The sequence below is a fragment of the Thalassophryne amazonica genome, chromosome 2 (assembly GCF_902500255.1).
Source record: "Thalassophryne amazonica chromosome 2, fThaAma1.1, whole genome shotgun sequence".
NCBI lineage: Eukaryota > Metazoa > Chordata > Actinopteri > Batrachoidiformes > Batrachoididae > Thalassophryne > Thalassophryne amazonica.
The window spans coordinates 135,319,006-135,345,870 of record NC_047104.1 but is presented as its reverse complement, the minus strand read 5'-3'; the positions used below and the strand labels follow the sequence as shown (position 1 = coordinate 135,345,870).

Genomic DNA, 26,865 nt, shown 5'->3' with positions numbered 1-26,865 from the left:
TTCAGTGTACAAGATGTCTGTATATTATGATATGGATACCAGATTACCTGTCTCATGTCAAGTAAGGCTATATCCAGAACAGTTCTTGTCAATTTTCATGTCATCTTTTATGGGGACAGCTGTCAAGTGCTTGCTGTCACCAAGAAGAAGTAAGTCTGATATGGTAAGTCCCTGAACACTGTTGGTACTAATGTATGTCTGCAAATTCTGTAATGTGAAGTGGATGAGGGTCTATGACTCCCCCTGGATGGGACACCAGTTACTTCCACAGCCAAGACTGATAACCAGCTGGGTGAGCTAACATAATGCCGATAAAGGGCCTGATTTACTATCAGTTTGTACGCAGATGCCAATGAGGACTACATCTTTCAAATGCACAAACTAGTGCATGTTTTTCATTTAGCGTATTTGCCTTCATGCATATGCAATTTAAGGTTTGTCCACCTGAGTGTGCAAAATTCTGGGAGGGAGCATGCCTATAGGTGAGGTTTGAAAATGCAACACAATTTATCAAGGTCAGCAGGAAGTTTTGCTGGTGTTGATAGTGTCTGTATTTTGTGCTATGCACAAATAGCACAAATACAATTTAAAACAAGCAAACAAACTAATAAAAACAAATCTACTTCAGACATTGAATTATTGTTCCATACACCATACTCCCAGTTTGTATTTAAGCAAACTGGGAGTGGTGGACAAGTGGTTAGTGCACTTGGTTTCAGTGCAGAAGGTTCCCGGTTCAAACCCCACCCATGTCACATTTCTCCATGTAATGTGGAGTTGCGTCAGGAACGTGTCAGGAATGCAGATCCACCTCGGATTTGCTGTGGCGACCCCGAGTACAAACTAGGGAGCAGCCAAAGGGACTTACTTACACAGTAGGGGTGCCGAAAAAAATCAATTCACGTCCGAATCGCGATTCTTATTTATTAAGATTCTTAATCGATCCAAAATGTCCAAGAATCGATTTTTAAAAAGCAATTTTTTTAAACATTTTCTTGCTTACTCACTGCGTGTACTGTTTGTCAGGCAATGGCCTCCGTACTACAGCATCCCTGCGAGGGGAGGGTCTGGCGTGTTTCAAACATTCGTGAGCTGCAGCTTAGCATGGCGGACGAAGAGCTAATTCAGCCAGCACCGTCTCTGCTGAAGGTAAATGCTTTGGGCGCATTTTGGACTTTTTTATTTGCTGTGCAAGAAGGAGCTTGACATGACTTATGCAGTGTGCAAAATCTGCAAAATGAAAGTCAAGTACTTCGGAAACACTTCAAATTGCAAGCCCACATGCGACGCCATCACCCGGAGCTAAAAGAAGCGGAGCAGCAGTCTCTGCCGACTACTGACCAGCGCACACTCCATTACTTCACTAAACTGCCAGCCAACTCTGAACGAGCAAAGCAGATAAGTAAATTTACATCTTTAGAATCACTTGATTAACCTTGTAAAGCTGTACTGTCTTAAACATAAACATTTTTTAAGTAATATAACTATTCTCAGAGCTCTTTCAATCGAAAATCGATTCTGAATCGAATCGTCACCCCAAGAATCGGAATCGAATTGAATTGTGAGTTGTTGTAAGATTCACATCCCTATTACACAGTATTTAAGCAAACTGGTGAATAACTGTGTCATGGCAATGCTTCCCGCCAGGGCCTCCCCATGTATGGTTGGCATGTGTTTGTGTGGGTTCCCTCCAGGGGCTCTGGCTCCCACTTCCAAAGACATGCAGGTTGAGTGAAATGGAAACTTTAAATTGAGTGTAGGTGTGCGTGCAAGTGTGCATGTGTTTGTCTGTCTATATGTGGCCCTGTGATAGCCTGGTGTCCTGTCTGAGGTGTATAGCGCCTTACACCCTATGACAGACTCCAGCCGTCCCCCCTTCCCTGGTGACTCTTAATTGGGTATGGAAAATGAATGAATGAACGAATGGTGAATAATTATGCTGCATTTTACCAGTGGAAGGCAGAGAACTTTGCACACTGTGTGTTAAATGTCTGAAATGTTTTTGCCAGCATGTGAACACGCTCAATTATATGGAAGTTTGTGAACGCACGGCGCAAACCTGCAAGTGGCTGATTGAATTTCATTTTGGATTTACAGCCATTAGCACATGCAAAATCCTCATTTACATACTGCTATCTATGTCACGCTACAACCCAATGTCAGCTGCGTAGTCAGTCTTTATAAATCGGCCGCAAAACTGTCTCCACTCAACTCCACGCAAAGGTTTAGATCCCCTACTCAATTTAGCACTCTATCTTGTCCAAGGACACAGACAGGTACCATAAGCAGGATTTGAAACCAGCATTTGGTAAATCAGCATCTTATGCATACTGGCCTACCTGCTCTGCTGTCACCAACCCTCGATGTCATTGGTTGACCTCTCTTTTTTGACATGACCAAAACAACTGCAGAGTTCATGCAGGGCAAAGTCAGAACTAAGAGTGGGGTTATTGGTGCACACCCTGGTTAGCATGCATTGTTTGCTTTTCTTGGCAGTCCAACCCTCAGCACTCTGTGGTAGCTCCACAACGGAAAAGCATTTTTACATTATACCAGACTTCAGTGAAATCAACTAAAGATATCAGACACAGAGACCACATTGTAACACTGAAAAACATATAGTTTCTCTTTCTGTTATAGCCACACCTTTGAGAATTGATAGCTCTTTGCCAAAAGCATTGCACTTGAAATCCTCTTTCTGTATTTTGTAGGAAACTCAAATATAAAAGATAACCAGGTCGCAAACACAGAGATCAGGGAATATTGCATTTAGCTTGTTTTTAAATGACTGACAAGCACATTTCTCAAACTCATGAAATAAATAAACTAAAAAGCTCACTGTAATGAGCAATATACCTTCAGTAAATTCAAATCCTATGTAATGTTTTGGACCAAAATGGGAAATACATAGAATACATACAGATTATCACAGATTTCATTTCTAAGACTGTAGCTAAACCACATTTGGAGGCAAGCCTCTTTAAACCAATTTAATATAAATACAGCTTAAATACAGCCAATGGTTATCCACACAATGTAGGTAATGCCCTGTTTACACCAGACTCAGACCCATATAAGACCTACAAGACCATGACATGTTGTCAAATCTCACAAGTCTTGGCTGGTCTCCAATTTGATCTGTTATTTGCGCTTATGCATGCATTGCGAATGAGTTGTGAGAGTATAATATACTATGTCAATATCCACAACCAGTGATGCAACCCCATGCAGAGTCAACTGAGAGTCTATTACCACCCATTGGATCAGGTTGGGAGTGGGTTGGGACCTGTGAGGGTTAACGAGACAGATTATGAGATCTTTTAAACAGTTCAGTACACTTGCGCACCTGTTGGAGGCCGACAGAGAGTGATGGCACAATCAATCGCACAAATCACAACAAAGCTACCTCAAGGTGCTTCACACAAGTAAGGTCTAACCTTACCAACCCATAGGTGTCAAACTGATTCCAGAAAGGGCCAAGAGGGTGCAGGTTTTCTTTGTAACCACCAACTCCAGCAGGTGATTTCACTGATGAACTCTTCCCATCTGCTCAAAGTGATGTTCATCAGTGAAATCACCTGCTGGAGTTGGTGGTTACAAAGAAAACCTGCACCCTCTTGGCCCTTTCTGGAATCAGTTTGACATCTATGTCCTAGAGCAGGGGTGGCCAAGTTCGGTCCTCGAGAGCCACCTTCCTGACACTCTTAGTTGTCTCCCTCCTCCAACACACCTGAATCCAATGAAAGGCTCATTAAAAGTCTGCTAACGAGTCTTTCATTGGATTAAGGTGTGTTGGAGCAGGGAGACAACTAAGAGTGTCAGGAAGGTGGCTCTCGAGGACCGAACTTGGCCACCCCTGCCCTACAGCAAGCACACAGGCAACAGTGGTAAGGAAAAATTCCCTCTGATGATATTGAGGAAGAAACCTCAAGCAGATCAGACTCAAAGGAGTGACCCTCTGCTTGAGGGACTCGGTGTAAACGGGGTGTAACAGAGCATATGACTTACTGTGAATGACACAGGAGTGAACAACTTAGTTTCACTCATTCATAAGATCCAATGTAAGTGGGCAGCTTGTTGACCAAGCAGTTAGTGGGCTTGCTGCTAATGCAGAAGGTGTGCAAGACTGCCCTTGCTCCAAGTACTGTGGAGTTACATCACAAAGTGTATCCAGCGTAAAACCTATGCGAAATCAACAAGCAGATCCATATCAGATTTTCTGCAATGACCCAAGTGAAAAAAGGGAGATGCCAAAAAGAACTCACTATAAGAACCAGTTTAAGTAGTGTGAATTTAGTTATTAGTGCATACAGATGTTTGTTTCTATCAGTAGATAACACCTGCCATGTGTGTCTGCCTATAATATAAAATGATTTGTTCTTAATAGGCTTAAACACGTAAAACTCCCACTGCGCGCCTTATAAATTTTGTCCATGTACAGCCAATGTTTCTGTCAGTCAATGGTGTAAAATTTCCATCTACAGCACACATTAAACACATTGTGGTTATTGCAGTAAATCCACTCTTTTACATGTGCTTCCACTGCATAAATATACAAGTCTGATTATGACAGACCTTGACAGTTTTTTCCATCTGCTGAGATCTCGAAGCCAGCGTTACAGACGCAGTGGAAGCTGCCCTCAGTATTCACGCAGCGGCCGTTGTTACAGATGCGACCATTGGCCACACACTCATCCAGATCTGGAAGAAAGCAAAACAGAGCAATAAATATGCACATCCTCTTATTATGAGGTGTGTGTGTGTGTGTGTGTGTGTGTGTGTGTGTGTGTGTGTGTGTGTGTGTGTGTGTGTGTGTGTGTGTGTGTGTGTGTGTGTGTGTGTGTGTGTGTGTGTGTGTGTGTGTGTGTGCATCACCTCGGCACTCGGTCCTGGTTGCAGTCGACTGGAATCCGGCAGGACACTGGCAGATGTAGGATCCAGGTGTATTCATACACTCTCCATGTGCACACGGGTTCCTCTCACACTCATCATCATCTGTATAAGAAGTCAAAAAAACATTCTTGTTCATTCAGTCTGGATCTGGAGAATCGCACTCTTTAATCTTTACATGGTCCCACATGGTGACAGCAACCTTTAGCCACATTGAAGTTAGTCGTACTAAAGTGCTTGACAGGGTGTAAAGCTATATCTATGGCAAACTGAGAAGATGGGATATTGTAATTATAGGGACTTCTGATAGCTACGTGAAAGTACAATACTTAATCTGACAACTATTAATCACACTCAAAAAATGGCTCATTGGATGAACTCAATTCAATTATGGGCAGGATTTCCATCTAATAAATATACGTATGTAGCCCCAACTCAAATAAAGCACATCCATGCAAGATAATGTAATTTAATTTAGTTGGGACTACAGATATTTATTAGATGGAATCCAATACAATGAGGTCAGCTTTTTGAGTGTATCACTCAAACAAGCAACTCATTGGATGAACTCAATGCAATTATGTGCAGAACTTCTATCTAATAAATATATGTAGCCCCAACTCAAATAAAACACATCCATGCAAGATAATGTATTTAATTTAGTTGGGACTACGTATACTTATCAGATGAAATCCAATCCAATGAGGTCAGCTTTTTGAGTGTATCACTCAAACAAATGGCTCATTGGATGAACTCAATTCAATTATGGGCAGGATTTCCATCTAATAAATATATGTAGCCCCAACTCAAATAAAGGACATCCATGAAAGATAATGTATTTTAATTTAGTTGGGACTACATAGATGGAAATCCTGTACATAATTGAATTGAGTTCATCCAATGCATCAGTTTTTTTGAGTGCAGTCACTAGGTTCAAGGCCTGCCAACATAGCATAATCAATCAATATCCAACACCTGCCCCGACGTGGGGTTGTCAAGTGTCTCCCTAGTACTTTGATGCAAATAACTACAAAGTGGTAGATTTGGTTATTGCTGTAACATGACCATTAACTACAGTGTGTGTTGTGTGTGGGCCGCCAGAAGAGGAGGTACTGCTGGCCCACCACCAGTGGGCGCTCTGCCTGAAGTGCGGGCTTCAGGCACGAGAGGGCGCTGCCGCCACGGACACAGCCGGGGGTGACAGCTGTCGCTCATTACCTCTTGACAGCTGTCACCCATCTACTCAACATCATCTCACTCCATAAAGACCAGACGTCAGCTCCACCTCGTTGCAGAGATATCATACTTCATTGGACGTAATATCCTCAGCCGTTTTGCAATATTGTTTGTATATTGTGAGTGTTTGCAGGAGTACCGGTACCGCTGTCAGTGGAAGCTGAGAGAGCGCTAGAAGGCACTCTTTTCCCTGAGGAATCTTCAGTACTCTGCAAGTTATTGAGTGAGAGGTGGAGGTGGCATTCCCACCGTTATTGTTACTGGGTGTACACACACCCACACTTGACTGTCTTTGTTCTTCGCCAGCAGTACCAGATCCGACAGTCGGGGACGGTGATCACCTGGGAATTCGGGACTTGGCGGCTCCAGTATTCACCAGGTTCTGGGGCGGCGGAAATCGTGTGGTTCCGGCTCTCCTCAGGACAGACGTCTTCTATCCTCGAGCCTGCCCACACGTCACCTTTGTGTATTGACTGTTGTGATATTCTGAGATTGTCTGTATGTTCGTTGTGCACATTCACAACATTAAATTGTTATATTTTGGCTCATCTATTGACCGTTCATTTGCGCCCCCTGTTGTGGGTCCGTGTCACTACACTTTCCCAACAGGATATCTCGGCCAGCGTCATGGACTCCGAGGGGCGTCACCCGGCTGTTGAACGACCAATGGGAGAGCAGGGAGCGCAGGCATCTGCAGGAGACGTGATTGGTGAGCTGCAGCACATTCTCACCGCCTTTACGGCTCGGTTGGATCAAATGACTGAGCAAAACATCCTCCTGAACCGCAGGGTGGAGGCTCTCTCCGCACAGATGGCGGCGAGTGCTCAGGACACTGCTGCAGCTTGTCCTCCTGCTGACCCTGTGCAGGATATAAATGTTCCAGTGGTGGTTCAACAACCCCTCCCACCATCCCCTGAAGCATACATAAGCCCTCCTGAGCCGTACGGAGGTTGTGTGGAGACGTGCGCGGACTTTCTTATGCAGCGCACAACGTCCCGTCATGTACGCGTCAGATGCTAGTAAAATAGCTTATGTGATTGCTCTGCTTTGGGGTAAAGCACGCGCCTGGGCTACGGCGCTCTGGGAACAGAACTCACGGTTGTTATCAGCATACACTGGGTTTGTGGGGGAGTTCAGAACAGTGTTTGATCACCCTAACAGAGGAGAGACCGCTTCAACAGTGCTGCTGTCAATGAGACAGGGACGCGAGAGCGCAGCCGCTTATGCAGTCAACTTCCGCATCGCGGCTGCGAGGTCCGGCTGGAATAACGTTGCGCTCCGCGCTGCCTTCATAAACGGACTGTTGTTGGTTCTGAAGGAGCAGCTGGTAGCTAAGGAGGAACCGCGGGATTTAGATGGGCTTATCGATCTCGTTATACGGTTAGACAATCGGTTGGAGGAACGCCGTCGGGAGCGAGGCGAAGGACGTGACCGGATACGCGCCGCCCCTCTCCCTTCCAGGTTCCAAAAGGGGCCGCCCTCCCCACGCTCCACAGCCGCAGTGCTTTGTGGGGCAACAGCTCCCCCTGCTGACATTGTTAGGGAAACGCACAGGGCCAAAATGGGGAGGCTGATCCGTGGAGAGTGTTTTCTCTGCAGCTCAACTGAGCACACACAGAGAAACTGCCCCAAACGGCCAAAACGACAACACTCGCCCTTAGAGACTGGGCTAAGGGGGGGTCAAAACATTCAAGTGAGACACACACAAATTGCCACACGACTCCCAGTCACAATCCTGAGCGGGGATTTAACCCTTCAAGCCCGAGCACTGGTGGACACGGGGTCAGAAGGGAATCTGCTAGACAGCAGATGGGCAAGGGAGGTAGGGCTCCCTCTGGTGGCACTTCCTTCGCCATTGCAGGTGCGGGCACGAGATGGCACCCTCCTCCCTTTACTCACACACAAGACACAACCAGTAACTCTGGTGGTGTCTGGAAACCATCGGGAGGAGATTGAGTTTTTTGTAACTCCTTCTACCTCCCACGTGATTTTGGGCATCCCATGGATGTTGAAGCACAATCCCCGGATTGATTGGCCGTCTGGGGTGGTGGTTCAGTGGAGCGAAACCTGCCTTCGGGGGTGTTTAGGATCCTCGATTCCTCCCGGTTCACAGGCTAAGGAGGAGGTCAAAGTCCCTCCCAATCTGACGGCAGTGCCGGTTGAGTACCACCATCTTGCTGACGTCTTCAGCAAGGATCTGGCACTCACCCTTCCCCCGCACCGTCCGTACGATTGTGCCATTGATTTGGTTCCAGGCGCTGAGTTCCCGTCCAGCAGGCTGTACAACCTCTCACGACCTGAGCGCGAATCAATGGAGACCTACATCCGGGACTCATTAGCTGCCGGGCTGATCCGGAACTCCACCTCCCCGATGGGGGCAGGTTTCTTTTTTGTGGGCAAGAAAGATGGCGGACTTCGTCCATGTATTGATTATAGGGGGCTGAATGAGATTACGGTTCGCAACCGATACCCGTTGCCATTGTTAGATTCCGTGTTCACACCCCTGCATGGAGCCAAAATCTTTACTAAGCTGGATCTTAGAAATGCGTATCACCTGGTTTGGATCCGGAAGGGAGACGAATGGAAGACGGCATTTAACACCCCGTTAGGTCACTTTGAGTACCTGGTCATGCCGTTCGGCCTCACCAACGCCCCCGCGACGTTCCAAGCCTTGGTTAACGACGTCTTGCGGGACTTCCTGCACCGATTCGTCTTCGTATATCTGGACGATATTCTCATCTTTTCTCCGGATCCTGAGACCCATGTCCAGCATGTACGTCAGGTCCTGCAGCGGTTGTTAGAGAACCGACTGTTTGTGAAGGGCGAGAAGTGCGAGTTTCACCGCACGTCTTTGTCCTTCCTGGGGTTTATAATCTCCTCCAACTCCGTCGCCCCTGATCCGGCCAAGGTTGCGGCGGTGAGAGATTGGCCCCAACCAACAAGCCGTAGGAAGCTGCAACAGTTCCTCGGTTTCGCTAATTTCTATAGGAGGTTGATTAAGGGCTACAGTCAGGTAGTTAGCCCCCTGACAGCCCTGACCTCTCCAAAAGTCCCCTTCACCTGGTCGGATCGGTGCGAAGCCGCGTTCAAGGAGTTGAAACGACGGTTCTCTAATGCGCCAGTTTTGGTGCAGCCCGACCCTAGCCTCCAGTTCATGGTTGAAGTGGATACCTCTGACTCGGGGATAGGAGCCGTGCTGTCCCAGAGCGGAGAGACCGATAAAGTTCTTCACCAGTGTGCCTACTTTTCACGCAGGTTGACCCCGGCTGAACGGAACTATGACGTCGGCAATCGAGAACTCCTTGCGGTGAAAGAGGCTCTTGAGGAGTGGAGACACCTGTTGGAGGGAGCGTCTGTGCCGTTCACGGTTTTCACTGACCATCGGAACCTGGAGTATATCAGGACCGCCAAGCGGCTGAACCCCAGGCAAGCCCGCTGGTCACTGTTCTTCGGGCGTTTTGACTTCCGGATCACCTATCGCCCCGGGACCAAGAACCAGAGGTCAGATGCCTTGTCCCGGGTACACGAAGAGGAGGTCAAAACTGCACTGTCGGATCCACCGGCGCCCATCCTGCCTGAGTCCACTATCGTGGCCACCCTCACCTGGGACGTGGAGAAGACCGTCCGGGAGGCCCTGGCACGGAGCCCGGACCCAGGAACAGGTCCGAAGAACCGTCTGTACATCCCACCAGAGGCCAGAGCTGCAGTCTTGGACTTCTGTCACGGTTCCAAGCTCTCCTGTCATCCAGGGGTGCGAAGGACCGTGGCAGCTGTCCGGCAGCGCTTCTGGTGGGCGTCTATGGAGGCAGACGTCCGGGAATATATCCAGGCCTGCACCACCTGTGCCAGGGGCAAGGAAGTACACACGAAGGCCCAAGGACTCCTCCAGCCGCTGCCGGTGCCTCATCGCCCCTGGTCCCACATCGGCCTGGATTTCGTCACGGGCCTCCCGCCGTCCCAGGGCAACACCACCATCTTCACGATAGTGGACCGTTTCTCCAAGGCGGCCCACTTCGTGGCCCTCCCAAAGCTCCCAACAGCCCAGGAGACAGCAGACCTCCTGGTCCACCACGTTGTCCGTCTGCATGGGATACCCTCCGACATCATCTCAGATCGTGGTCCCCAGTTCTCCTCACACGTCTGGAGGAGCTTCTGCAGGGAACTGGGGGCCACCGTGAGCCTCTCGTCCGGGTACCATCCACAGACGAACGGACAGGCAGAGCGGGTCAACCAGGAACTGGAACAGACCCTCCGCTGCGTCACATCCGCGCACCCGACGGCCTGGAGTAACCATCTGGCCTGGATCGAGTATGCGCATAACAGCCAGGTGTCTTCGGCCACCGGCCTCTCCCCATTTGAGGTGTGTTTGGGGTATCAGCCCCCGTTGTTTCCCGTGGTGGAGGGAGAGGTCGGTGTGCCCTCGGTCCAGGCCCACCTGCGGAAGTGCCGTCGGTTGTGGCGCTCCGCCCACTCTGCCTTGTTGAAGGCCCGGACGAGGGCGAAGACCCATGCAGACCGCCGGCGATCCCCGGCCCCTGCTTACCAGCCCGGGCAGGAGGTGTGGCTTTCCACGAAGGACATCCTCCTCCAGGTGGACTCCCCGAAACTTCAGGACAGGTACATTGGCCCCTTCAAGATCCTCAAAGTCCTCAGTCCTGCCGCAGTGAAGCTCCAACTCCCGGCTTCACTGCGGATCCATCCGGTTTTCCACATGTCACGTATCAAACCTCATCACACCTCACCCCTCTGTGCTCCCGGACCGGCGCCCCCTCCTGCTCGGATCATCGACGGGGGGCCGGCTTGGACGGTGCGCCGGCTCCTGGACGTCCGTCGGATGGGTCGGGGGTTCCAGTACTTGGTGGACTGGGAGGGGTATGGACCCGAAGAACGCTCCTGGGTGAAGAGGAGCTTCATCCTGGATCCAGCCCTCCTGGCCGACTTCTACCTTCGACACCCCAACAAGCCGGGTCGGGCGCCAGGAGGCGCCTGTTGAGGGGGGGGGTCCTGTTGTGTGTGGGCCGCCAGAAGAGGAGGTACTGCTGGCCCACCACCAGTGGGCGCTCTGCCTGAAGTGTGGGCTTCAGGCACGAGAGGGCGCTGCCGCCATGGACACAGCCGGGGGTGACAGCTGTCGCTCATTACCTCTTGACAGCTGTCACCCATCTACTCAACATCATCTCACTCCATAAAGACCAGACGTCATCTCCACCTCGTTGCCGAGATATCATACTTCATTGGAGGTAATATCCTCAGCCGTTTTGCAATATTGTTTGTATATTGTGAGTGTTTGCAGGAGTACCGGTACCGCTGTCAGTGGAAGCTGAGAGGGCGCTAGAAGGCACTCTTTTCCCTGAGGAATCTTCAGTACTCTGCAAGTTATTGAGTGAGAGGTGGAGGTGGCATTCCCACCGTTATTGTTACTGGGTGTACACACACCCACACTTGACTGTCTTTGTTCTTCGCCAGCAGTACCAGATCCGACAGTCAGGGACGGTGATCACCTGGGAATTCGGGACTTGGCGGCTCCAGTATTCACCAGGTTCTGGGGCGGCGGAAATCGTGTGGTTCCGGCTCTCCTCAGGACAGACGTCTTCTATCCTCGAGCCTGCCCACACGTCACCTTTGTGTATTGACTGTTGTGATATTCTGAGATTGTCTGTATGTTCGTTGTGCACATTCACAACATTAAATTGTTATATTTTGGCTCATCTATTGACCGTTCATTTGCGCCCCCTGTTGTGGGTCCGTGTCACTACACTTTCCCAACAGTGTGACCAATTTAAGCTTATCACTAGAGACCATGGACTGCAAGCAGACAAAGTACAATGTTGTTAAATCATGATTAATCTGTATTTACCGATGCACTCTCCTCTTGTGTCCAATCTGAAGCCCATGTTGCACTCACAGCGGTATCCAGTGCCAGGCATGGGGATACACCTGCCATTCAGGCAGAGATGCCGGTAGGTTTGGCACATGTTGGTGATATTTTGGGGGAGTATAATAGGACCTGATAGAAACATTTACACATAGAAAAGCTGTATGGATCATACAATGCAATGAATAAATAAATAAATAATCCAAATATTACAACTTCTGGAGAAAGATCTTTGTTTAATACAAAGGTAATAATAAATAAGTAATACTCAGGTGTAAGAAGGATCTAGTCACTCCCGTAGTGTGTTAAACATAGACTAGAAATATATAAATATACTGGAGATGCCCTCTGTGACATCACCCATAGGTTTTCTAAAGAGGTGATTTGAAGCTGAAATGGAGCAATGATAAGTGTCGCCAACTCAGCAGTGCCTGACTCCGCCTAACTCCTGGTTAACACATAAGTGGGTAAAGAGGTGGCACATGGGCAAGACTGAGGTGACAAATGATACCAGAAAACACCCCCTCCCCCTTCTATTACTTACTGAAGAAGCTTAAAGTAACAGGCTAATCTTGGTTCTTGGTTTGAGTGTTTGATTAATGCATATTTTTGTGGACCGGGCAGTGATTCTCATAATGGTTAACAAGTTACAGATAGCTGCTATGTTGTGTTGCTTGGACGATGGTGCTTGGATACAATTTCAATCATATTGAAATTTCACTCAATGTAAATACTGGAGCACAGACGTCTTAGATAGTCTGTTAGTAAAACTACCACACATTAAGAAATATTATCAGAAAATACAAACATGGTCAAGCCCACAGTGTGGACTGCTGTATTCAGAAGTTTATTTGTTTAAAATATCTTAAACTGATAAGCAATAAAAAAAATAATGAAATCACCCTCTGCGCAGTTGTCATGAATAGTGAAACTAGCCATAGTGACCAAAACTTTTTTTATTTCTGTACCAAGCTGTACCAATCTGTTCATTTTTGCTGTATAGGTGGACAACTTAACAAGGATATCTATGGGAACTGACTCGCTTTTGGAGCCAGCCTCAAGCAGCCACTCAAGGAACTGCAAGATTAAGAATTTCCACGTTGACTTCATTTTTCAGCACTGACTGGCACTTTTAGGCGTGAAACTACTCTGAGATGTATCTTAAACACTCACGAAGAGAAAACAAAAACTATTCTAAGATCCTTGGCATTCACACACAATACTCCCAGTGTAAATATCAATACAGATTTTTCACATGACAAATGAAACTTTTTAGAATGGTTCTTTTCTGCAGGCACAGATTCTTTGAATAGATTTCTAGAAATCTCAAAACTGTGTCACTGTACAGTTCAAATCTAACCAGGCATTATTATGTAAGCATATAACGCGTTAGCTTAAGGGATTCATTATTGTTGCCTGAGACAGTGAGTTTGAACACTGTTGTGTCTCCATGTGAAACATAAGATGCAAACCCAGTCAGCCACCACAGTTATGTGTGATAAACTGTTATTACATGGACCTGTCTAAGTGGCAGTGAACCAGAGACAGACAGCAAAAAAGAATCATACCCTGAGGAAGTGGAGGCTGTACAGGGATTTGTCCTGGAATTTGTATTGGGATTTGGCCTGGAACCTGGCCAGGGACATAGCCTGGAACTTGGATGGGAATATGACCAGGAATCACAGGAACCTGGTCAGGTGTTTGCCCAGGAATTTGACCAGGAAATGGCCCAGGATAGATCCCCGGGCCACCTGGGACTTGACCAGGTATGGGGGGTCCTCCAATTCCAACATCAGGTAACTGAATGCACAGCTTCTGGTACTCTTCTGAAATGACCACATATGACAAAACAAAGAAAAAAAAAAAACAGCAGGAGGTTAACTCTGTCTTGAGATATGCAGAGACATCATTGACAGCAGCTACTGATGCAGACCATTTTATATGAAACACAGAAACCAAAAAGAAACATAGAACCCCCCCCCCCCCCCCCCCAAAAAAAGAAAACCGAACCCATAAAAATTGTAATAAATCCCACAAAGGTCAACCAAATGTCTTGAAATTTGCTGGACTATTGTTCCAATAGTCTTCCCCAACATATCTTGGTCGACTAAGGAAAAGACATTTTGCCTGGAGGCTTATTTCACCAACAAATCACACCATTTGGAGCATAATTTTGAAAGAACATGACTTTTATGCAAAGTGACCATGATAACTGAAACTTTGGGGAATGATTGTACACAGACCGAAGTTTAAATCCAGCAAATAAAAAAAAAAAAAAAAATTGATGGACCTTTGTGGGATTTATTACAATTTTTATGGGTTCTGTTTTTTTGGGGAGTCACCCTGTATGTCCCAAATTTCCATTTAAATTTGATTAATTTTATCCACTTGCACAAACTGCTATATCACAAACTGCCCTTCAGTAGAATTATTAGACTACTACAGTCTTAATTTTGCTATCAAATTGTTCCTAACTTACATAACCAGTTTCTTACTGCATTAAATCCAAGTCAGGCCATGATGAACATTTCCCAGGTTTAGCTCTTAGAGCCACAGCTGAATGACAGATCTATCTTACTTTATCAGTTCTGAGTACCACAGAGAAATTTATGACCATCTGAATGCGATTGACCCAACCTGATCCACGGATGGGGCACATTTCAGGTGCAGATCCATCAGACCAGCATCTTCCACTATCACAGCAGCATTGCATTTTAGTCATCAGCTGTGAGTTTTGGTTGGCACAACGCCCACCCACCAGGCTGGCATAGCAGTACCCTCCACGAGCATCTGTGGAAAAAAGTATAGTTTTCAGTCATTGCAAGTAACCATACATGTACACTGGATAGCCTATTGAGCATAACTGATAGTATGCCTCTTGTTGTTCAGCACCTCATGAATATATAGTTGAGAACCTTAGCTGGCACCATCAGTAACATTAATCACCATCTTTACTTTGTTTTCTAAGTCATTATCAACCAGTTTTACCCAGGGATGACAAAATGCTACTTTTTCATGTCCAATAAGATACAGATACTGGAACCTTCAGTAATTTGTTAATAAGTACACTTGTCTGAATTAGGCCAGTAGGTTAGGAAAAATTTGAGGACTTTTGGAACAAATCACCAAAATTTGGTACCTAGTAGATTTCTGGATGTTCTTTTCAATGCAATAATGACACACTTCATCCAAGCGTTCTAACACTGTCAAAAAAATTACAGTTTTCAAAATGGCCATCTGAAATGGACATTTTTGAAAAATGTAGACCAAGTTATGTTTTATTTATGTAAAACTGCCTACATTTCAATACAAATGGATATTACAAATGATATTTGATATTAAAGGTCTGGATATGTCATTTTCAAGATGGCTGCCATTATTTTGTAATATGTAATTAGGCATAATAAGGCATAACATTGACCTTTGTGTCAAAATGTTTATTTTTGGCACGCAATTTTGATCAAAGTAGAGAACAAATCTTTTAATGTATTAACAGTGCAAACTTGCATTGTTTGTTTGTTTTTTTCAAAAGGCTGCCTGATGTATATATAGATAATAGCATAATCTTGTGGCACCCGTAATTAAGCTGAGGTGTTCGTAATAAAGGATTATTAACCGAGTGTGAGGTCTATATGGGGAAATATCAGACCGAGGTGTTCATATGGACCGAGCGCCAGCGAAGTCCTTGTGAAAAACATAGAGGTCTGATATCCCTGTACAGACTGAGCAAACAAGGTTAATAATTCATTTATTATATAGCTATTATATATGTATATAAACACGCAAACTTTCAGAATTGACTGAATATGCTGCTGACGGCGTTGGGCTTGTTCGCTTTCTTTACCTCCATGAAGAACTTGCTAACAGGTGGTCCGGTCGTTAGCTGGTAACCTTTCAATCCGTGTGTTTTTCCGATGCTGTTTAGATATTTATGGAATACGTTCATGTTGGACTTGGATTTTCTAATCCTGTTTTTTTTTTTTTTTTTTTTTTTTCTGGTTCGTAACAAAAATACGTGTTGTGGACCACAACCGGTCTGGATATGGGAAATTACCCGACTGGTAGTCAGCCAATCAGAGTGCGTGTAGCGCCACAGCCATATAATAATGTTCTTTATTACCAAAGAAAAAGGCTGAAACAACTGAAAAAACAGCTTTGGGTCTCTTCGCATCAATAAGGCGCTCTATAAATCTAAGTCATTATTATCCTCTTACCTTGAAAAATAAATTTACTTTATTATGTTACACTTCACAAAGTATTAAGGATAATAAAAGTAGGTCAATGTTACATGTATGAAGTATATTATAAAACATATTGCATATTTGTGTAATGGTGTTTTTTACTATGTATGACTTCATCATGAGCTCATTCACACCATCCATCCATCTTCAATACCTGCTTACTGTAGCAGGGCCACATATAGACAGACAAATACTGTACATTCACGCACACCTACAGACAGTTTACTTTCCAATTCACCTAACCTGCAGGTCTTTGGATGTTACCATGCTGCCCTCATCCACACCAATCAATCACAAATATTTTGTTGATCAATATATGCCGTTGATCATCCATCTAGGTTTTCTGGTTGTTGAGATATACAAAAAAAGGTTTGTGGGGGTTTTTTTGTACCATATTTTCCTTGACTTTGGACCATACTACTCCAAATCTAATCATCTCTAGATATATATCCAAGTAATATTCCCACCAAATTTGATCCATCTAAGCCCCGAAGGTTTTGAGATATGAAAAAAAAAATTGCATATTCAGGCAGCTATTTTGAAAAATGTCATTTTTAACAGGGTTAATTTGCTCAGATAAAGTGTTTCATCATCTTATTGAAAAAAATCATCCCAACACTACTTGGGAACCAAATTTTGGTCATTTCTTCCAAAAGTGCACAATTCATCTAATATTTTGACTTAATCTACTTTGCTAACCAAGCCATCGAACAAAATATCATGTCAAATGGCAAAACAAATATTTGATATCCCCCAAGGAAAACATGCACACCTCACAAAGTGATTCAGATGTGGAATAGAAGAATCTGATTTTTTTTTCTCTTTTATTTTTATTTCTGATGTCTAATCCAGTCATTTTGGCCAATATCAGACCAATATTGATCACCAGTTTGTGTCATGTTAGATTCAGTCCAAGAAGGCAGGGGTGGTTGTCAAGTCGTTAATGCACTTGGTTTCAGTATGGAAGGTTTCCGGTTCAATCCCTGCCACCAGGAAAGGCATCCGGTGCAAAACGTGTGCCAATTCAACATGCAGATCCACCTGAGATTTTCTGTGGAGACCCTGATTGGAAAAACAAGGGAGCAGCCAAAGGGTCTTACTTTTAGATTCAGTCCATATTTTGGTTTGATTTATAATGGAAATGGCACAATCAAAAAGCCATTGTTGTTGCTTAAATTTTTGCAAATATTTAAAGACACAGGCCCCTTCCAAAACTCTGACTTCATATTTATTAATTCCTTCCTGCATGCTGTGGTTTCTGGAGAGTAAAAGAGGAAGAGGTTCTTATTATTCTTCTTATTAATGTGGGTAGCCAACAAAAGCATAAAGCTTATTTCCAGAAGGGCCCACGGAGCGTCTCTCTCTACCTCCCCAGCATACATGTTCCAGGTGCCAGTTGGGAGCTCAGCTGCGATCAGGATACAAACCCAGATTGCCAGCATCACAGCCCAAAGTGCAAACCGTTACATCACCACCTCCCTAAGTAAGGTGGTAAGTAAGTCACATCATGACTAAAACTCTCTGTAACTATGAATAGAGCATGCCTTTTTTGACACCCAGTCCATCCAAAATATCCACAATCCATCCCTGTCAAACTCCCCTCACGGCTGTTAGGTTAAGGTCTACAAAATGGTCTGGTTGGAGAAAAAACAGTTGGGCCCTGGAGTGGTCCAGAAATGGATGTTGCTTCATGGAAAACAGACTAAGATGTTTGGTGAAGGTTTCTTTTCTTAATGGAGTGAACACTGACATTCTTTCTGAACAAACATCCTCTCCTGGGGGGAGTCATGTGAGTCTGTGTGTTTGCCTTCATTTGTGCGTGTATGGGTTTGTGTGCATGTATGTTCAGGTCCATCAAATAGACTTTTCTCAACCAAATTCCTTTCTGATCTGTTTTGGGTCAAACTGAGCTGAAATTAAAGGCTTTTCTGATGATTACATGCATGCGTGTGTGTGTGTGTGTGTTTTGACTCTTATCAGCACTCCAGGATGTGAACTAACTACTACACAGACATCATGACATGAAGTCACTTTACAGAGTGAGACAGGACGTGGCAGTTACACACACACACACGGTACAACATGCAGGAGTACAGTTTTTCATCGAGTGTATCTGTGTGTGCACAAATTATTCAAAAGGTTTTGATCCAATATGAACAAAACATGACTAAAGAATTAACCTTTCTATTATCAAATGACCTTGTGTGATCTTGAAAGGTCAAGCACATAAACGTTTTCATCCATACGGTACTGGAGCCAATACTGTATGGATGAAACATGGTGGAAGGGTTGCGTGTTTCTCAAGGATAAAGCAGTTCAATTTTGGATAGAACAGTTCAAAAGTCAAGGCCACACAGAACCATATATTATGGTATCAGCGAAGCACAAATAATGAATTTCCATGAATTTGTCGTAACCGAGTGTTATTCCCTGTGGGCATGTGCCCCTGTCCACTGGTGTAAAGCAGTTTGAAGAGGCCATGGAGAATGACTTTCAGTCAGCCTCAAAGTGGTTCTGGCAAACTGTCAGGCTACTCAGAAAAGTGAGGCTGAGCCCAGGCTGTGTTCAGCAAGGGAGGGGGGCTGCTAACCTGGACTGATGATATCATCAGGTGGTGGTAAGAATACGTTGAGGACCTCGTCAACCCTACTGACATGCCCTCCATTGAGGAGGCAGGGATGGAAGACTTAGGCAGATCTGATGCCATCATCTAACGGAAGTCAATGAGGTAGTCAAAAAACTCTGGTGGCAGGAGATTCTCCCTGAGATGCTGAAGTCTCTGAATGTTGTTTGGCTCTCATGGCTGACACGCTTATACAATGTTGCATGGAAGTTAGGGGCAACATCTCTGGACTGACAAACTGGTGTGGTGGTCCCCATCTTTAAAAAAGGGGACTGGACAGTGTGCATATGCCACAGTACTAGAGAGGAGACTTAAACCATTAGTTTCAGGAGGAGCAATGTGGCTTCTGTCCTGGATGTGAAATGGTGGACCAGTTCTTTACCCTAACAAGGATATTAAAACGGTCTTAGGAGAATGAGTAACCAGCCTACACATGTTTTGTGGAGTTGGAAAAGATGTATGGTCAGAACCCTCAAGGTGTCCAGTGGGGGTGTGCTGCAGGATCAGGCCTCTATATGACCAAAGAAGAAGCTGTGTCCACATGCTGATTTGTAAAATCCTCATGTTGTGTCTAACCAGATCCTTACTCTGGATGGCATTACCCTGACCTCTAGTAATACTGTGAGAAATCTTGGAGTCATTTTTGATCAGGATATGTCATTCAAAGCGCATATTAAACAAATATGTAGGACTGCTTTTTTGCATTTACGCAATATCTCTAAAATTAGAAAGGTCTTGTCTCAGAGTGATGCTGAAAAACTAATTCATGCATTTATTTCCTCTAGGCTGGACTATTGTAATTAATTATTATCAGGTTGTCCTAAAGGTTCCCTAAAAAGCCTTCAGTTAATTCAAAATGCTGCAGCTAGAGTACTAACGGGGACTAGAAGGAGAGAGCATATCTCACCCATATTGGCCTCTCTTCATTGGCTTCCTGTTAATTCTAGAATAGAATTTAAAATTCTTCTTCTTACTTATAAGGTTTTGAATAATCAGGTCCCATCTTATCTTAGGGACCTCGTAGTACCATATCACCCCAATAGAGCACTTTGCTCTCAGACTGCAGGCTTACTTGTAGTTCCTAGGGTTTGTAAGAGTAGAATGGGAGGCAGAGCCTTCAGCTTTCAGGCTCCTCTCCTGTGGAATCAGCTCCCAATTCAGATCAGGGAGACAGACACCCTCTCTACTTTTAAGATTAGGCTTAAAACTTTCCTTTTTGCTAAAGCTTATAGTTAGGGCTGGATCAGGTGACCCTGAACCATCCCTTAGTTATGCTGCTATAGACGTAGACTGCTGGGGGGTTCCCATGATGCACTTTCTTTCTTTCTCTTTTTGCTCTGTATGCACCACTCTGCATTTAATCATTAGTGATCGATCTCTGCTCCCCTCCACAGCATGTCTTTTTCCTGGTTTTCTCCCTCAGCCCCAACCAGTCCCAGCAGAAGACTGCCCCTCCCTGAGCCTGGTTCTGCTGGAGGTTTCTTCCTGTTAAAAGGGAGTTTTTCCTTCCCACTGTAGCCAAGTGCTTGCTCACAGGGGGTCGTTTTGACCGTTGGGGTTTTACATAATTATTGTATGGCCTTGCCTTACAATATAAAGCGCCTTGGGGCAACTGTTTGTTGTGATTTGGCGCTATATAAAAAAAAATTGATTGATTGATTGATTGATTCTCTGCATTACTTAACAGGGCTATTCCACAGGGCACCCTTCTACTATGATCACCCATGATCCAGAAAAGTGCAAAAATGGGATGGAACATCTTAATCCGGCTTGCTTCCTAACAGGCTTATAAAGTGCAGGTCTGGCAACTGGTTGACTTACAAAGTGCAGACCTGGCAACCTGTCTGAAAAAAAGAAAAAAAGGAGCTGCACCCTCTGTCAGACATGATCGAGCTGTTTAACACTGAACAAAAACCGCAACAAATGATGCTTCGGCTTAAACCTTGAACCTTAAACCTTACGTTTACGCCACAATTAAACAAGTTGCTACAAATACCCCATTTAAAGAAGTTCAAACATGATTGAAGTTGCTAAGACTGCGTGTACCTGGATGTTAATAAGTACTATCAACAATTTTGAGAATCAAGATGCAATTTTTGAACAGTTCAAAAACTGGGTCAACATTTCAAATCTAGTACCGATGATGGCCGTAAATATTACACATACCAAGTGTATTCAAGATTGACAAATACACTCAACAAAAATATAAACGCAACTCTTTTGGTTTTGCTCCCATTTTGTATGAGATGAACTCAAAGATCTAAAACTTTTTCCACATACACAATATCACCATTTCCCTCAAATATTGTTCACAAACCAGTCTAAATCTGTGATAGTGAGCACTTCTCCTTTGCTGAGATAATCCATCCCACCTCACAGGTGTGCCATATCAAGATGCTGATTAGACACCATGATTAGTGCACAGGTGTGCCTTAGACTGCCCACAATAAAAGGCCACTCTGAAAGGTGCAGTTTTATCACACAGCACAATGCCACAGATGTCGCAAGATTTGAGGGAGCGTGCAATTGGCATGCTGACAGCAGGAATGTCAACCAGAGCTGTTGCTCGTGTATTGAATGTTCATTTCTCTACCATAAGCCGTCTCCAAAGGCGTTTCAGAGAATTTGGCAGTACATCCAACCAGCCTCACAACCGCAGACCACGTGTAACCACACCAGCCCAGGACCTCCACATCCAGCATGTTCACCTCCAAGATCGTCTGAGACCAGCCACTCGGACAGCTACTGAAACAATCGGTTTGCATAACCAAAGAATTTCTGCACAAACTGTCAGAAACCATCTCAGGGAAGCTCATCTCCATGCTCGTCGTCCTCATCGGGGTCTCGACCTGACTCCAGTTTGTCGTCGTAACCGACTTGAGTGGGCAAATGCTCACATTCGCTGGCATTTGGCACGTTGGAGAGGTGTTCTCTTCACGGATGAATCCCGGTTCACACCGTCCAGGGCAGATGGCAGACAGCGTGTGTGGCGTCGTGTGGGTGAGCGGTTTTCAGATGTCAATGTTGTGGATCGAGTGGCCCATGGTGGCGGTGGGGTTATGGTATGGGCCGAGATACCGTGACGAGATCCTGAGGCCCATTGTTGTGCCATACATCCAAGAACATCACCTCATGTTGCAGCAGGATAATGCACGGCCCCATGTTGCAAGGATCTGTACCCAATTCTTGGAAGCTGAAAATGTCCCAGTTCTTGCATGGCCAGCATACTCACCGGACATGTCACCCATTTTGCTCTGGACCGGCGTATACGACAGCATGTACCAGTTCCTGCCAATATCCAGCAACTTCGCACAGCCATTGAAGAGGAGTGGACCAACATTCCACAGGCCACAATTGACAACCTGATCAACTCTATGCGAAGGAGATGTGTTGCACCGCATGAGGCAAATGGTGGTCACACCAGATACTGACTGGTATCCCCCCCCAATAAAACAAAACTGCACCTTTCACAGTGGCCTTTTATTGTGGACAGTCTAAGGCACACCTGTGCACTAATCATGGTGTCTAATCAGTATCTTGATATGGCACACCTGTGAGGTGGGATGGATTATCTCAGCAAATGAGAAGTGCTCACTATCACAGATTTAGACTGGTTTGTGAACAATATTTGAGGGAAATGGCGATATTGTGTATGTGGAAAAAGTTTTAGATCTTTGAGTTCATCTCATACAAAATGGGAGCAAAACCAAAAGTGTTGCGTTTATATTTTTGTTGAGTGTATGAATCAAAAAATTACTGTGATGCTTCAAAACATGCCCCGATTTGCTTTTTGGGATTAAATGGGAAGGAACAGCGCTCTATGGAATAGCCCCTTAAGATCTGTTCCCAGTGGTTGTTGGACTCCTCCAGGCCTGCCTCCTGTTCGTGATATTCATGGATGGGATTTGAAGGTGCAGTCAGGGAGCGGAAGATGTCTAGTTTAATGACCTTAGACTTGCATCTCTGCTTTTTATGGATGATGTGATTCTGTTGGCTTCATCGGGCAGTGACTTCTTATATGCACTGGGCAGGTTTAAGGCAGAGTGTGAAGCAATTGAGATGCAAACCAGCACCTCCAAATCTAATGCTACGTTCACACCAGACGCCACGCGAGCGACGGCGGCGAGAGGGTGCCATGTAATCCCTATGGAAGGACACGTGGCGCCACAAAAGTCCAAGCCACACAGTGCGATGCGATGGACACGAATAAAGCCATTTTGAGCAATTGGCGCATTTGTGGTGCGATATTGCGTTGCATCGCGTCGTGTTGCCCTCTTCGCCAAGTTGAAAAATCTGAACTTTTTCGTCTTGTCGCGCCGCAATGACCAATCAGGGACTGGATATTTAGTGACGTGGAGATGTCTGGGGTTTATACTTGATGTGGACATGTCCTGTCTCTGTGCGTGCGTGAACGAATTGTCCGTGAAGATAATTTTATTAACTACACAGATGTATAATAAAACAAATGGTGACTGGTTTATACCACAATTATGACAGAGTTGGAGAGGAGAGCGAGGAACTGCAGCAGCAGCTGGTTTTTTTTCTTTGTTCACATGTGCGTGTGCGAACGAATCGTCCGTGAAGATAATTTTATTAACTACACAGATGTATAATAAAACAAATGGTGACTGGTTTATAACACAATTATGACAGAGTTAGAGGAGAGAGTGAGGAACTGCAGCGGCAGAAAGTTTTTTTTTTAAGTGTTCACATGTGCACGCGAACGGAACAGGAGGTCCTCAAACTGGGTCCTGGAGAGGCGGAAGTACCACTGAAAGTGGCCGTCATCCAGACGCAACTCCTGCAGCAAATGATGAAACTCCCTGAATTGGGAATGTCTCATGAGGATGTTGTGAATCCAGGGACGTGCCACTGGTGACGTTTGTCAGCTTTCCACAACAAATAGAGCACAGCAACTTGCTCCGTGTGATCAAGGTCCGCCATGTTAACTTGGCGGCAAGCGGAATGGAAGCTCCTCTTATTTGATGACGCATTGGGGAGAATTTTCGCAGCAAAAGTTTCTGCCCAAGCAGAACAACACACCGGGCAATGGTGGCGCATCCATCACCAGGCGAGGGACGCAAATTTGTGGCTTCGCGTGGAGGCCGCTGTGAACATAAGACCATATGGAGGAATTTAAGCATTTCTGGGTATTGATTACAAGTGGGGATAAATTGGAGCGTGAGACTGGTACACAGATTGGGAAGGCATCTGATGTTTTACAGATACTTTACAGGACCAGCGTGGTGAAGAAGGAGCTGAGCCAGAAGGCAGGACTCTCAGTTTAGCAGTCTGTAGATGTACTGTGCATCCAGAAAGTATTCACAACGTTTCGCCGTTTCGCCTTGTCCACATTTGGGTATTTTACAGCCTTATTTAAAATGTATGAAATAAAAAAAATTTTCCTCAAAATTCTACACACAATACCCCCAAATTGAATTTTTTTCTAATTTATTAAAAATTAAAAACTAAGGAAATGATTTGGAAAGGTGCACATCTGTCTACATATAAGGTCCCACAGTTGACAGTCCATGTCAGAGCACAAATCAAGCATGAAGTTAACCATGTAATCCTGTCTCAGAGGTCTACTGTCTGTAGACCTCTGAGACAGGATTGTCTCGAGGGAAATCTGGGGAAGGGTACAGAAACATTTCTGCTGCTTTGACGGTCCCAATGAGCACAGTGGCCTCCATTATGCACAAATTGAAGAAGTTGGGATCCACCAGGACTCTTCCTAGAGCTAGCTGCCCTTTTAAACAGAGCAATCAGGAGAGTAGGACCTTAGTCAGGGAGGTGGCCAAGAGCCCAATGGTCAGTCACTGTGTCAGAGGTCCAGCATTCCTCTGTGGAGAGAGGAGAACCTTCCAGAAGGACAATCATCTCTGCAGAAATCCACCAATCAGGCCTGTATGGTAGAGTGGCCAGACAGAAGTCATTGGAGTTTGCCAAACGGCACCTGAAGGGCTCTCAGACCATGAGAAACAAAATTCTCTGGTCTGATGAGACAAAGATTCAACTCTCTGGTGTGAATGCCAAGCATCATGTTTGGAGGCAATGATGCACCATTCCTACAGTGAAGCATGGTGGTGGCAACATCATGCTGTGGGGATGTTTTTCAGCAGCAGGACCTGGGAGACTAGTCAGGATGGGGGAAAGATGAATGCAGCAATGTACAGAGACATCCTGGATGAAAACCTGTTCCAGAGTGCTCTTGACCTCAGACTGGGGTGACGATTCATCTTTCAGAAAGCAGGACAATGACCCTAAGCACACAGCCAAGATATCAAAGGAGTGGCTTCAGGACAACTCTATGAATGTCCTTGAGTGGCCCAGCCACAGCCCAGACCTGAATGTGAATGAGCATCTCTGGAGAGATCTGAAAATAGCTGTGCACCGACGCTCTCCATCCAACCTGATGGAGCTTGGGAGGTGCTGAAAAGACGAATGAGCAAAACTGTCCAAATATTTGTGCTCCAAGATTGTGGCATCATATTCAAGAAGACTCGAGGCTGTAATTGCTGCCAAAGGTGCATCAACAAAGTAATGATCAAAACCTGTGAATACTTATGTACATGTGATTTCTTGCTTTATTTTTAATAAATTAGCAAAAAAAAATTAAAAAATAAAAAACAACTTTTTATGTTGTCATTATGGGGTGTTGTGAGTCAAATTTAGAGGGGAAAAGTGAATTTATTCCATTTTGGAATAAGACTGTAACATAACAAAATGTGGAAAAAGTGAAGTCCTGTGAATACTTTCCAGATGTACTGTACGCTCCTGTCCTCACCTATGGTCATGAACTTTGGGTAATGACTGAAAGAATAAGGCTGCAGATACAAACAGTGGAAATGATGTTCCTTCAATGAGTATTCCGGGATGGAGTTGGAGTACATATGCTGCTTCTTTGCATTGAAAGGAGCCAGCTGAGGTGGTTCAGGCATCTGGTGAGGATACCCCCCTTGTCATCTCTCTAGCAAGGTCTTCCAGGCATGTCCAAATGGGAGGAGGCTCTGGGGAAGACCCCAGAAACACTGGAGGGATTATATTTCCCAGGTGGCTTGGGAAAGCCCCGGGATCCCCACGGGAAGAGATCGAGGACTTGGCCGAGGATAGAGAAGTGTGGGATAAGCTGCTTGGTCTACTGCGACCGGACCCGGATAAGTGACCAAAAACAAACACATGAATCTGTCATCACATGTTCATTAAGGGATGGGTGTTGCACTATGTGTGTTGTCCTTCTTGTTTTTGTTTTGCTTTCATTTGTGATAAAGGTTTTACTGACTCCGCTTCACTTTATCTTGTTACTTTGACTGAGTTTGGTTATGCCAACTTGAATTTACACTGACATAATGTAACTCAGTCAAAGCTGGACAAGTTTACTCAACATACCCTTTTCTAGTGTCTCTCGTTTTGAGGGGAATGTAACTCATTGTTATGGAACCAGAAACAAGTGACTACTGACCTAAATTCTACCAGCTGGAATGCTGGATAGATTTCAGTTCTTTCTGCCATCAGAGCCAGACAAAGAATGAGAAGAACCAAAAAGGAGTGGAAACCGAAAAGAAGACAAGGCAGCACCTCTTTTGCGCTGCTTCTTTGTGCAATATTTTATCTGTCCTAGCAACAATAAACCAAAGCAAACACAACACACTCGATTTGGCCTTCAGAGAGGTATAACAGCCAGCATGACATCACAAGTATGATGCAAATACGAGGCCTCACCGATACACCTGGACCCGTCCGCTGAGGTATAATATCCCTGGGGACATTTGCAGAAGTAGCTGCCAACAGTATTGGAGCACTCGCCCAATCCACAGAGGCCTGGAATGTTAGCACACTCGTCCAAATCTACCAAGAGGAGAGGAGAGGAGGAAGCAAAACGGATTCTCAGCATACAGATCATTTTCTCATCTCACAGCTGCTTTGAACTGCAGCTTTTATTGCTTTGTATTTTTGTTTAATTGCTGGTTATGACAAATTGTAATTAAAATGAGAATAAA

At 45.1% G+C, this 26,865-nt stretch overlaps 1 protein-coding gene across 1 annotated transcript in view; it reads right to left on the bottom strand.

Moving 5' to 3' along the window:
* Window positions 1-26,865, bottom strand: part of fbn1 (fibrillin 1) — a 269,481-nt gene that overhangs the window by 175,591 nt on the left and 67,025 nt on the right. Inside the window, exons 9-14 of the mRNA XM_034194183.1 lie at window positions 26,588-26,713; window positions 14,639-14,791; window positions 13,570-13,827; window positions 11,984-12,133; window positions 4,876-4,995; window positions 4,576-4,701 (exon numbers count right to left, since the gene is read on the bottom strand). Of these exons, the coding sequence (XP_034050074.1) occupies window positions 4,576-4,701; window positions 4,876-4,995; window positions 11,984-12,133; window positions 13,570-13,827; window positions 14,639-14,791; window positions 26,588-26,713 (933 nt within the window). The remainder of the gene's footprint in view (window positions 1-4,575; window positions 4,702-4,875; window positions 4,996-11,983; window positions 12,134-13,569; window positions 13,828-14,638; window positions 14,792-26,587; window positions 26,714-26,865) is intronic.